We start from the raw sequence: 13,332 nt of genomic DNA on the forward strand, positions 1-13,332 counted from the left end.
ACTCTGCCCGTGATAGGCGGAACACAGGCTGCTGGGAAATTCAGTGTTCCGCCTATCACAGGCGAAGGCGGAGCCGGAGGCGCGGCTTTTGAATCATAGAATGGCCGCTGTCTGTCTGCTCGACACGCTGATCGAGCGGGCAGACAGCGATGACTCGAGTATAAGCCGAGGGGGGCACTTTCAGCCTCAAAAAAGAGGCTGAAAATCTCGGCTTATACTCGAGTATATACGGTATATATTTTTTAAAACAGTGATTTCCTATGATAGTTTGCACCATCTAGTGGCCATAAAGCAATATTTTTGTTGAAATATCTAATTTAGAAAGAATACTGCATTATCGCCACTAGATGGCATTTGAGGATTGCCACATTACGCAAACTACAGTCGGAATTTGTCAAGGATGGATGGATGCTTGTCATATTTGTCCAACAGATTTTTAATAAATAGACTTGATGTCTTGAGTGGAGCTTTTAAAAATACTGCAGCTGCTGACTTTTAAAATAACGACACTTACCCGCCCAGCGCGCCCGCGATGTCGGCACCCGAAGCCGATCTCTCGATTGTTTCTTGGGTGCTGCCGCCGCCATCTTGGGTATGGGAATCAGGAAGTGGAGCCTTTTGGCTTAATTTCCCGGTTCCCTACTGCGCATGCGCGAGTCGCGCTGCGCAATAAGGATGGTCCCCGCTGTCTCTGGGATCCGTGTGTTTCCCAGCAGGCAGCGGGGGACCTTCGGAAAGGGGCGTACCTTCTGCAGAATCTACGCCGGAAGTGGGTGCAGATACCTGTACTGTACAGGTACCTGCACCCCCCTCCCCCTGAAAGGTGCCAATTGTGGCGCCGGAGGGGGGGAGGGTTCCAATGAGCGGAAGGTCCACTTTAGGGTGGACCTCCGCTTTAAATTGCAGTTGCTCAAAAAGATAAAAGAATAACTGTGTGTAGTTCAATGGCTTTAGTTACCATTGTGACCATTTGATATAATATTTTGGTAATGATTAGAAAACCGATGCAGACATTCTCACACAAATCTCTCCAATCTCTTTTGGAGAGACTCTACTCCTTTCTACTACTGACAGTTAGACTCTTCACTTGTTTCCATGCTATCCAAAATGAAAAATTTCCTTGATTTGACTTTAACAGCCACTGGTAAAAATACACACGCAATAGCAGTACGCTATCTCATACACAGACGTTCTTTTTGGATTATGAAGTTAATTTAATTTAAAGTAGCATTCCAGTCAAATACTAACTATACCTAAACCAGCTCCCACCCCCATTCTAAACCTTTTTCTAACTACTTTGTAAAAGAAAGATATCTATACTTGCCTATTTGAAGTTGCTCCGGGCTGATCGGATGAGGTTCCAGCTCTGGCTTTAGCATAGAGGAGGGACAACTGACAATGGCTGCCCCATAGTAAGCCTATGGGTGATGTTACCACCCAAGCTCTGCACATGTTATCGCTCTACACTGATCATGTGACCAGACTGAAACACCCTCAGAATAGGTAATTGTAGATCTATTTCCTTTACAGGGTAGTTGGTATAGGGCTTTTAATGGGGTTTGGGAGCAGGTTTAAGTATAGTTAGGATTTGACAGTTTTCTACTTTAGGTTGTGTTTAATTTTTGTGCATAAATATTCTATTTTTGTTCCATGTTATGTTGTGTTTTTTTTTTTTATTTCATTACAGTTCGCACTTTATTATACATGAAGTGGGTTTATTTTTTATTTATTATTATTTTTTATTTTTTTTTAAATCACATCCAAAAAAAATAAAGAAAATATTCAGGGCAGCTTCTGGGTTCTTCTCATTTTGAAATTAACGGTTTTATTCCTACAGCTGTTCCTAACTCATCTGTGTCATGCTTTAGGCTGAGGGTAAAATCTCCTTTTTAGATCTACCAACAGCTATGTAGCACCATGGCCTGCCCTGTTGGCTGCCTCTCCTGCACACGCCTACACACTGAAGCTGCCACTGTCCACTCAGCATGGAACCGGAACGGATGCAGAAAAGGTAAGTCTAGCTCCCCCCCAGCTAGAAAGATTAGGTTTAAAATTTTGGCTTCGAGTAGGTTTAGAGTTACTTCCACTTAAAAGATGATAGTACATAGATTGTATGGTCAGCTGTTAACCCTCAGGCTAGCCATACACTGTAAGATTTCTTGCGCTCAACCCCATGGGCTGAACAAGAGATAGCCAGAGATTTTACCAGCCATGTATGACCAGCATTAGAGGTAACTGGCTAAGCTAGCCTTGACTGATACAGAAATGAATAGCAGTAGCAAGGAGGAGGCCATGCTAATGTACTGGCCAGTTATAGGATGCTTATGTGTATCAAGTCACTAGTGACTATCCAGACCTAAAATATTGTTTTTGAATTTACTTAAAACCATTGGAAGGTAGAAAACCTTTAAAACAGTCGGCCATTTATGTCACTCTTCTGACGCTTTAAAGCCCATGTCCAGCCAAAATATTTACAGTCATTTTGAAGAAGGGATATGTTGGATCCTTTGGTGTGTGTGGTGGTGTGTTTTTTTTTTTTTTTTTTTTTTTTAATTGTTGTATGTATTGCCACGTGGGGTATTTTCCTTTTTATGTTCTGGTAACAAGATTTCAGTAGGCCAGAGAGTGATGTAAAGTCGTTTTATTGGCGATGGAGACTTCAAGAAAAACATTTTTGTTTTTTAGGCCGCGTACACACGGGCGGATTGTCTGCCCAACTAAGTTCGGCAGACAATCCGACAGACAGTCCGTTCAAAATTAGCATGAACGGACTTGACCACACACGATGAGCAGACAGTCCGCTGAAAGCGTGCGTGATGACGTGTACAGCACGTACGACGGGACTAGAAAAACTACGTCCTATACACTGCAATGCAACCTTCGGCCGTGTAAACCCTTTCTGAGCATGCGCCATACTTAGTCCGTCCAACTTGCCTACACATGAGCGGACTGTCCGCTGAAACCAAGTTTGGACTGACAAAACCAAGTTTGAACGGACAAAATTACGGAAATTCCGTAAGACTTTGTTCGTCAGACTGTCCGCTGAAAAAGTCCGCTGAAGCCCAAACACGAGCGGATTGTCCGCTGAAACACTGTTCAGCGGACTAAGTTGGGCAGACAGTCCGCCCGTGTGTACGCGGCCTTACAGAGTTTGGAAGGGTTGGAAATGTTGGATGTTTAATTACCATCTCTACATTTCTCTGGCGTTTTGCCCTTTATTTGGTTTTTCTGCTACCCTAGGGGCACAAAGTAAGGCTAAATAACCCCCGTGGGCTCACAGACCGCTACTGAAATCTGACTAAATGTTAATAAAATAAATAAAGTTTGCTGGAGTTGGGCTTTAAAAGCTTTTATTCAACCAGCTTTTGTAACATTACAAGAATAGTGAAGTTTGTAAGCAGTTGGGAACAGTTACCTTTTTTATTCTAGAAGAAAAAAATTAAAATAGTCTTTGGCATTTCTACTATTTGTTCTGTGTTGTAAGACACAAGAAGGACTTAGGCTAGGGCTACACTGCAATTTTTCAAAATTCTAATTTCAAAATGCTAACCATAACATACAAAGCCATCCACAACATCGCCCCCCATCTGCATCACCTCCTGTACCTTTTGTATTGTACTGTAATTGTGTTGTCCCTCCCTATACATTGTAATGGGCTGCGTAAACTGTTGGCGCTATATAAATTGTGTATAATAAAAAATAATAATAATTTTTGAACTTGAGAAACTGAAAAAAAAAATAACATGGATTAAAGCAGGACTGAATAGTCCCCCTGAGGAAGATACGTCACATTCCTGGTATGGACACGCATTGGGGAGTGGACAGGATGGTGCAGGGGACAACATTGTTCTCAGAGCGTAAAGGACACATCAGCTCAGCGACCAAAACAGTTTTCGTTATCTGTATAGAGTGGTGCACTGCAGCACCCACTAAATGTGAGTACCCTATCCAAAGGGGCTAGTGTTGTATATCAATAAATAATATTTAAACAATATCACACTGAGTTTCCTCTGTTATACTTGTATGTGCAAAATGTAGCAGCAATCGGCTCCGTATCCCAGCACAGATACTGAACCGAGAGGAGGTTCATATGCGTGTTTTGACCGAGCTTACCTGCAAGGTCACACGCTTTTAAGGTGCGTGCGCACACACACTGAAGGGCGAAGCACCTGAGTGGACACAAGAACGTGTTTGGTCATTACCAATATATTTATATCAACGCATGTTATCGCAAGAATTTTGCACGTAGCACTTTAGTGCACTGGAACACTTTTCTTTATAATATTAGTGCACGTTACAAGGATTTTGTTAATAAGATGATATAAGTTTATGCACTGTATTATATTGCTGCACACAAACACTTTATTGCCACTAGGACACTTTAAGCATTGGAAAAGGTTCTTAATTGTATGATTTATAGTGATTGGTGCAAGTAGAATGTCTATTGTGCTCAACACACATTTAGATCAAGATAGTGCAGCACTCTCCTCTTGTATTTTAAGGGCTGGTTCACACTAGACGCAGCGCAATTTCACAGCACATGTATGCGTTTTCTTGCAGTCACGTTTTGCACGGGCACAGCAGCCTACTCATTTGAATGGGCTGCTGTACATGTGGGAAGCGCAGGGAAATGGCCCCTGAGCCTTTTCTAAAACTTCCGCCGCTCAAACTACATGCTGCTCTCCACATACGAGTAACAGCACAGCAGTTTCCAATGCGTGGGTGCCATTAAGAATGAATAACTTCCTGACGCCTCTACACTGTGTTTTTGCGGCAGGTGCGGGAACGTGCGCGATTTTTACATAAAGTCTTACACACACCGATGTGAATCTGGTCTAATGCCGCGTGCACGCGATCGTAATTCTTGTCGGAAAAAGCTCTGATGGTTTTCCCAACGTAATTCCGATGGAATTTGGCTCAAGCTGTCTTGCCTACACACGGTCACTACAAATTCCGATCATTTATAACGCGGTGACGTACAACATGTACGACGTGACTAGAAAAAGGAAGTTCAGTAGCCAATGGCTTCTGTCTCATAGTTGAATCTGAGCATGCGTGATTTTTGGCGTGTCGGAATTGCATACACACGACCGGAATTACCGATAGAAAGTTTTTCCGTATGGAAAATTGAGAAAATGCTATCGGTAATTCCGGTCGTGTGTATGCAATTCCGCCAGCCAAAAATCGATAGCATGTTCTCAATTTTCCAGACGGAAAAACTTTCTATCGATTTTTGGCTGGCGGAAATTCGGACAGCTAAATTCCGATGGAGCATACACATGGTCGCATTTTCCGATGAAAAGCTCTCGTCTGTCTTTTTCTGGCCGGAATTCCGATCGTGTGTACGCGGCATTAGGCAGCCTTTACAATCTTTCTATATTGGAGAAAACTTTGAAAACATTTTAAGATATTGGGGAACCCTTTACATTTTCTCATCTACAGCTCATTGTAGATTAGTGTGAAATGTGAGTTTTAGATATCCCAATAAATGCCGTATGTGGATATAACGCGTGCTAATAAAAGGAGAATTGCACGCTCTCTGCATCACAGATAATTATTATTATTTTTTTTTGTGCTCTGTGGTGCTTCTTTAAAAAATAAAAATAAAAAAACTTTATTAAATTGTTGCAAAGCCTTTAAAGACCTTTTATTCTGTTCTATTCACTGCAGCATCACTGTGATGCAATGTACTGTGTCACAATTCACCATGGTGAAAAAAGTCCTGAATGCTGTATGTACTTTGTTGCTATAGAATATGGAAACTAGAAGAAGTTGGTGTTTTAGGCCCCTTTCACGCTACTGTGACTTCAAAGTCACGTGATTTTGCTGCGATTTCAGAGAATTCCTGCGTAAACTTGACGTAGATTGTGGACCATATCTTGGATCTTTCTGGCCACACTGGAGTGAGAGAAATAATTCTAGGCCTTTCGCGTTGAGACCAGGCACAAGAATTTCTTGCAGGAGTCATCTGGCAATAATGCCTGGTATTAACAGTGTGGGGTGGGGCAGAGCCTGATGGGGAACTCCTGAGACATTATTGCCTCATCAGGTCTGCCTCCCTTGTGCTTTACAATGGGTGGGAGGGGGCAGATTCCATAGCTGCTAGATAGCCAAATACCCTCTGCTGACCACTACAAGGCTGGCAGACCTGATGGCAAACTAGTCTCTCAGCATCCATCCCATCTCCTTCACCCACTGCTGAAGTTCGGCCATGTGTGTCATTGGCAGTGACCACCAATGTAGTTGTTATTGTGAAAAGTGACACCAATGCAAAAGGTTATTATTGCGCAAACTGGCATCAATGATACTATGCTATGGTATTATTTAGCAAACTGGCATTTGGTGTTTTTTTTTTTTTAAATAGTGTAATGCAGAACCCTATTAACCACTTACAGAATAGAAGATTTTGCTGCTGAATGACCAGGCCATTTTTTTTTTAAATACAGTGCTGCGTCGCTTTAACTGACAATTGCACACTCATGCAATGTTGTTCCTGTTTTTTCCCCACAAATAAAGATTTCTTTTGGTGGTATTTGATAACCTCGGCGGTTATTATTTTTTGGGCTATAAACAAACAGCAACAATTTTGAAAAAAAAACAATATTTTTTTAATTTTTGCTATAATAAATATCCCCAAAATGCTTTTTTAAATAAATTTCTTCCTCAGTTTAGGACAATATATTCGTCTACATATTTTTGGTAAAAAAAAAATTGCAATAAGTGTATATTGATTGGTTTGCACAAAAATTATAGCGTCTACAAACTATGGGAAAGATTTATGGCATTTGTAATAAAAAAAAAAAAAAAAAAAAAAAATTTATATATATATATATATATATTTTTTTTTTTACTAGTAATGGCGGTGATCTGCGATTTTTACTGGTACTGTGACATGGCGGCGGACAGATCGGACACTTTTGACAAATTTTTGGGACCATTAACATTTATACAGTGATCAGTGCTATAAAAATGCACTGATTACTGTGTAAATGTCATTGGCAGGGAAGGGGTTAACATTAACGGGTTAAATGTGTGTTCCGTAAGTGTTCTAACGATGAGGGGATAGGACTGACTGAGAGAGGAGACATATCATTGTTCCTACTTAGTAGGAACAACGATATGTCTCCTCTCCCCTGATGGAACAGGGATTTATGTGTTTACACCCAAATCCCTGATCCTGCTCTCGTACACGCAATTGCGTGTGGCCAGCGGCAATCGGGTTCCCCACCGTGCAGCTGGCGCCCTTGCTATCACCCTAAAAGGTACAGACGTACCCATACGCCGATTTGCGAGACTGAACCACTTTGCTGCTGTATATCTGTCTGGGTGAGCTGGTTCGCAAGTGGTTAATGTGTAAACTGGTACCAATGCTGTGGTTAATTTTACATAGGTTCAAGAAAGGAGGGGTAACCCCTGGAAGTCGCACAGCTATAGTGTTCTACTGTAATGAATTGCATGGCAACCTCGGTCTGGACCCCGACCATTATTTTACATAACTAGGCATCAATGCTAGGGCTTATTATTGTGTAAACTGGCAACAATGCTGGGGTTATTTTTACATAAACTGGCACCAATGCGGGGAGGGGGGGGGGGGGGGGTGTCATTATCACACAAACTGGCATCAAGGCTGGGGGCTATTATTATGTAACCCGGCACCCATGCTGGTTCATTTTTGCATAAATTGGCACCAGTGCTGGACAATGGAATAGTTTTGAATCAAAGCATATTCATGTGTTAGAATGGCCCAGTCAAAGTCCAGACCTAAATCCAATTTAGAATCTGGGAGAAGACTTGAAAGTTGGGGTTCACATAAAATCTCAATAAAATCCATTTATGTTTTTGGCTGTAACATGACAAAATGTGGAAAATGCCAAGGGTATGAATACTTTTTCAAGGCACTGTATGAGAGTTGTAGTAAGGCTTAGGGAATATGTGTGGAGGGTGAAGAAGTTGGGCTCTCACCATGACTCGGAGGTTCTCCCAGGTCAGGGAGGTCCTGTGTCCTCCAGCAGTCCTACTCAGTGTGACTAAGCAGAGTCTCCCTCCTCCCATCACTGACACCCAGTCCATGGACTTCCGCGTTATGGCATTCACTGTCCCGAGCAGAGGCCTCCGTACAGCAGCGCTTCTACTACACGTCCTGTCCCCGGGAGCAGGCACCTTCTCCGGCCACTGTACACCGCTACATCGTCACCCCCATTCTTCACTACACTCCACCCATCACACCTCCGCAGGACCATCACCATGTCCGTTGCTGCCCAGGACTCCGGGCTGGTGTCCGGGAGTCACCCGAAGAGGCGACCGCACTGCTTTGATTATGTGGTGATCGGGGAGGCTCCGGAGGACTGGCCAGTGCCCGGAGGGCGGCGGAGCTGGGGGCCAGGGCGGCCGTGGTGGAGAGCAGCAAGCTGGGGGGCACCTGTGTAAGTATGAGGGCTGCTGGGGGCACCTGTGTGAGTATGAGGGCTGCTGGGGGGGGGGGGGGCACCTGTGTGAGTATGAGGGCTGCTGGGGGGGCACCTGTGTGAGTATGAGGGCTGCTGGGGGGGGGGGCACCTGTGTGAGTATGAGGGCTGCTGGGGGGGGCACCTGTGTGAGTATGAGGGCTGCTGGGGGGGCACCTGTGTGAGTATGAGGGCTGCTGGGGGGGGCACCTGTGTGAGTATGAGGGCTGCTGGGGGGGGGCACCTGTGTGAGTATGAGGGCTGCTGGGGGGGGGGCACCTGTGTGAGTATGAGGGCTGCTGGGGGGGGGGGCACCTGTGTGAGTATGAGGGCTGCTGGGGGGGGGCACCTGTGTGAGTATGAGGGCTGCTGGGGGGGGGGGGCACCTGTGTGAGTATGAGGGCTGCGGGGGGCACCTGTGTGAGTATGAGGGCTGCTGGGGGGGCACCTGTGTGAGTATGAGGGCTGCTGGGGGGGGGCACCTGTGTGAGTATGAGGGCTGCTGGGGGGGGGCACCTGTGTGAGTATGAGGGCTGCTGGGGGGGGCACCTGTGTGAGTATGAGGGCTGCTGGGGGGGCACCTGTGTGAGTATGAGGGCTGCTGGGGGGGGGCACCTGTGTGAGTATGAGGGCTGCTGGGGGGGGCACCTGTGTGAGTATGAGGGCTGCTGGGGGGGGGCACCTGTGTGAGTATGAGGGCTGCTGGGGGGGGGCACCTGTGTGAGTATGAGGGCTGCTGGGGGGGGGGCACCTGTGTGAGTATGAGGGCTGCTGGGGGGGGGCACCTGTGTGAGTATGAGGGCTGCTGGGGACCTGTGGGCACTGTGGGATAGGCTGCTGGGGGGCACCTGTGTGAGTATGAGGGCTGCTGGGGGGGGCACCTGTGTGAGTATGAGGGCTGCTGGGGGGGGGCACCTGTGTGAGTATGAGGGCTGCTGGGGGGGCACCTGTGTGAGTATGAGGGCTGCTGGGGGGGGCACCTGTGTGAGTATGAGGGCTGCTGGGGGGGGCACCTGTGTGAGTATGAGGGCTGCTGGGGGGGGCACCTGTGTGAGTATGAGGGCTGCTGGGGGGGCACCTGTGTGAGTATGAGGGCTGCTGGGGGGGGGCACCTGTGTGAGTATGAGGGCTGCTGGGGGGGGGCCACTGTGTGAGTATGAGGGCTGCTGGGGGGGGCACCTGTGTGAGTATGAGGGCTGCTGGGGGGGCACCTGTGTGAGTATGAGGGCTGCTGGGGGGGCACCTGTGTGAGTATGAGGGCTGCTGGGGGGGGGCACCTGTGTGAGTATGAGGGCTGCTGGGGGGGGCACCTGTGTGAGTATGAGGGCTGCTGGGGGGGGCACCTGTGTGAGTATGAGGGCTGCTGGGGGGGGCACCTGTGTGAGTATGAGGGCTGCTGGGGGGGGGGGCACCTGTGTGAGTATGAGGGCTGCTGGGGGGGGGCACCTGTGTGAGTATGAGGGCTGCTATGGGGGGGGCACCTGTGTGAGTATGAGGGCTGCTGGGGGGCACCTGTGTGAGTATGAGGGCTGCTGGGGGGGGGCACCTGTGTGAGTATGAGGGGCTGCTGGGGGGGGGGCACCTGTGTGAGTATGAGGGCTGCTGGGGGGGGGCACCTGTGTGAGTATGAGGGCTGCTGGGGGGGCACCTGTGTGAGTATGAGGGCTGCTGGGGGGGGGCACCTGTGTGAGTATGAGGGCTGCTGGGGGGGGGGCACCTGTGTGAGTATGAGGGCTGCTGGGGGGGGGCACCTGTGTGAGTATGAGGGCTGCTGGGGGGGGGCACCTGTGTGAGTATGAGGGCTGCTGGGGGGGGGGCACCTGTGTGAGTATGAGGGCTGCTGGGGGGGGCACCTGTGTGAGTATGAGGGCTGCTGGGGGGGGGCACCTGTGTGAGTATGAGGGGCTGCTGGGGGGGGGGTCACCTGTGTGAGTATGAGGGCTGCTGGGGGGGGGCACCTGTGTGAGTATGAGGGCTGCTGGGGGGGGGGGGTCACCTGTGTGAGTATGAGGGCTGCTGGGGAGCACCTGTGTGAGTATGAGGGCTGCTGGGGGGGGGCACCTGTGTGAGTATGAGGGCTGCTGGGGGGGGGGGGGCACCTGTGTGAGTATGAGGGCTGCTGGGGGGGGGGGGGGCACCTGTGTGAGTATGAGGGCTGCTGGGGGGGGGGTCACCTGTGTGAGTATGAGGGCTGCTGGGGGAGCACCTGTGTGAGTATGAGGGCTGCTGGGGGGGGGGGGGGGCACCTGTGTGAGTATGAGGGCTGCTGGGGGGGGGGGCACCTGTGTGAGTATGAGGGCTGCTGGGGGGGGGGGGCACCTGTGCGAGTATGAGGGCTGGGGGAGCACCTGTGTGAGTATGAGGGCTGCTGGGGGAGCACCTGTGTGAGTATGAGGGCTGCTGTGGGGGGGGGGGGTCACCTGTGTGAGTATGAGGGCTGCTTGTGTGAGTATGAGGGCTGCTGGGGGGGGGGGGGTCACCTGTGTGAGTATGAGGGCTGCTGGGGGAGCACCTGTGTGAGTATGAGGGCTGCTGGGGGGGGGCACCTGTGTGAGTATGAGGGCTGCTGGGGGGGGGGGGGCACCTGTGTGAGTATGAGGGCTGCTGGGGGAGCACCTGTGTGTGTATGAGGGCTGCTGGGGGAGCACCTGTGTGAGTATGAGGGCTGCTGGGGGGGGGGGGGGGCACCTGTGTGAGTATGAGGGCTGCTGGGGGGGGGGGGCACCTGTGTGAGTATGAGCTCTGCGGGGGGGGGGGTGCCTGCGTGAGTATTAGCTCTGCGGGAGGGGGGGCGCCTGTTTGAGTATGAGTTCTGCGGGAGGGGGGCGGCACCTGTGCAAGTATGAGGGCTGCTGGGAGGGCACAATTGATGTAAGGGGGTACTCTGATGGTGACAATTGATGTAGGGGGGCACAGGTTCTTGTTATACCTAATAACCAGCCTCATACATACTGGTGTTCCCTGTTCATTCCTGCACCCCCCTCTGCACTGCCAGGCATTCCTTCCAGGTCATGAATAGTGGTATAGAGGCATGTGAAGTGTACAGGGAATACTCTCTCCATCAATCTCTATCATACTGTGACAGAAGGTCAGTGACTCACACACAGTGATAACATTATGGCCAATTCCTTTTTTCCTGCACCCCCAGATCAGATCGGCCAGAATCGGCCCTGTCCTGGAGAACATTACAAGTAAGGGAGCCTTTAGGCGTGTCTGGATACCAGTCTACACTTGTATACACACAGCTGCATGCCAGGAAATGCCTCAACCGTTTGTTTGGCACAGTGACGGCTCGCTGGCAGGATAACTTACCCGGGTTCAGATTAGTACCGAAACACGCCTGAGGTCATCTCTGGTTACATAGAAGTAGACAAACAGAGTAAGAAATGATCAAATGAAACAGATTGCAGGGCCATTCAGTAGCAAATTATTTTTGGAGAATAGGGATAGTGTTTAGTGTCACTTTAAAGTCTGTTTTTTTTTCATAGAACAGATAATATAACTTACGTGCGTTCGCTGTTCTTTCTAAAATAAAATCTTTTAAAATACCATACTCACGGGCTGTCTGTGGACTGGTACATCAGTGCTCGCTTCTGGGTTTAGGGTGCGCGCATGTGCGCCCCTCCCCCTGCCAACACCCGCTGTGATTGTACACAGTGGGAGTCTGTCAGCAGATCCCGGCCAATGATTCACGGACGGGACCTGGTGATTGGCTGTGTCCAATTTCAGCCCAGAGCCCTGTATTGACGATCACCACAGGGCTCTGTACAGAGGGAATGATCCCTCTGTTTCTTATCCCCTTCCAAGCCAGTGTCGTTAGTAGAGTAACAGTGTATAGTATTATCATTGTAATAATGTCACTGGTGATGTCGGTGGCAGTTCGTGTCAGATTGTCCACCGCACTATCACCATCCCGTTATAAGTCGCTGATCACCACCATTAGTAGTATAATAAAATAAATACAAATTCCAATAATTTGTAGACCCTAACCAATCAATAAACACTGATTGTTTTTTTTTTTTTGTTTTTTTTTTTTGCCAAAGACATGTAGCAGAATATATTTTGGCCAAAATGTATGAAGAAATTAGATTTTTTTTATTTACTGGATGTGATTTATAGCAAGAAAGTAAAAAAAATGTTTTTTCCTCAAGTTTTTGGTCTTTTGGTTATATTTTATTTAGAAAAAAACAGTGGTGATCAAATCTCACCAAGAGAAAGCTCTATTTGTGTGAAATAAATTTTGGTTGGGTACAACATTGCATTACCACACTATTACCAGTTAAAGTAGCACAGTGCTAAATTGCAAAAAATGGCCTGGTCATGAAGGGGGTAAAACCTTCCGGAGCTGAAGTGGATAAACACATGCATACTGGTGCATAGCTATACACATTTTTTACACAAATTTACGATGTACGGCTATATGCATGAACCCTTAGGCGTTCTAAAAACGCCAGTAGCTTTTCAGTGAGCCTTTCAGCATTTTTGCAATAGCGTATTTTCGTGTTTTTTTTAGACAGAAAACAACTCTCTGCTATTAGTAAGGGATAAAAACGTTACAAAAATGCAGATGAGCCACGCTTTTGAGCGTTTATCAGCGTTTTTGTACATTTAGAGCGCATTTACAGCTGAAAAACTCCCACACGTTTTGGGTTTTTTTTACAGCAAAAAAACAAACAAACGCCCCAGCCAAAAACAGTTGATCACAGCTTATGTGTGCATGGACACAGGATATGCTGGAGAGCGTATTGACTGTAGAAAAAAACTTCTGCAGCCAAAAACAGCAGTTGTAAAAATGTCCAAAAATGTTCAGTGTGCATAAGGTCCTAAAGTAATTAAAGCGGAGGTCCACCCTAAAGTGGACCTTCCGCTCATCGGAACCCTCCCCCCC

General features: G+C 47.9%; 1 protein-coding gene across 1 annotated transcript in view; it reads left to right on the forward strand.

Moving 5' to 3' along the window:
• The first annotated feature begins 7,948 nt into the window (after positions 1 to 7,948).
• GSR (glutathione-disulfide reductase) overlaps positions 7,949 to 13,332 on the forward strand; it is a 63,794-nt gene continuing 58,410 nt past the window's right edge. The window contains 3 exon segments of the mRNA XM_077476117.1: positions 7,949 to 8,135; positions 8,138 to 8,326; positions 8,329 to 8,423. Coding sequence (XP_077332243.1) covers positions 7,964 to 8,135; positions 8,138 to 8,326; positions 8,329 to 8,423 — 456 coding nt within the window. The 5' untranslated portion in view covers positions 7,949 to 7,963.

The sequence above is a fragment of the Lithobates pipiens genome, unplaced genomic scaffold, assembly GCF_037356315.1.
Source record: "Lithobates pipiens isolate NorthernLeopardFrog02 unplaced genomic scaffold, aLitPip1_a1.2 Scaffold_13, whole genome shotgun sequence".
Taxonomy (NCBI): Eukaryota; Metazoa; Chordata; class Amphibia; order Anura; family Ranidae; genus Lithobates; species Lithobates pipiens.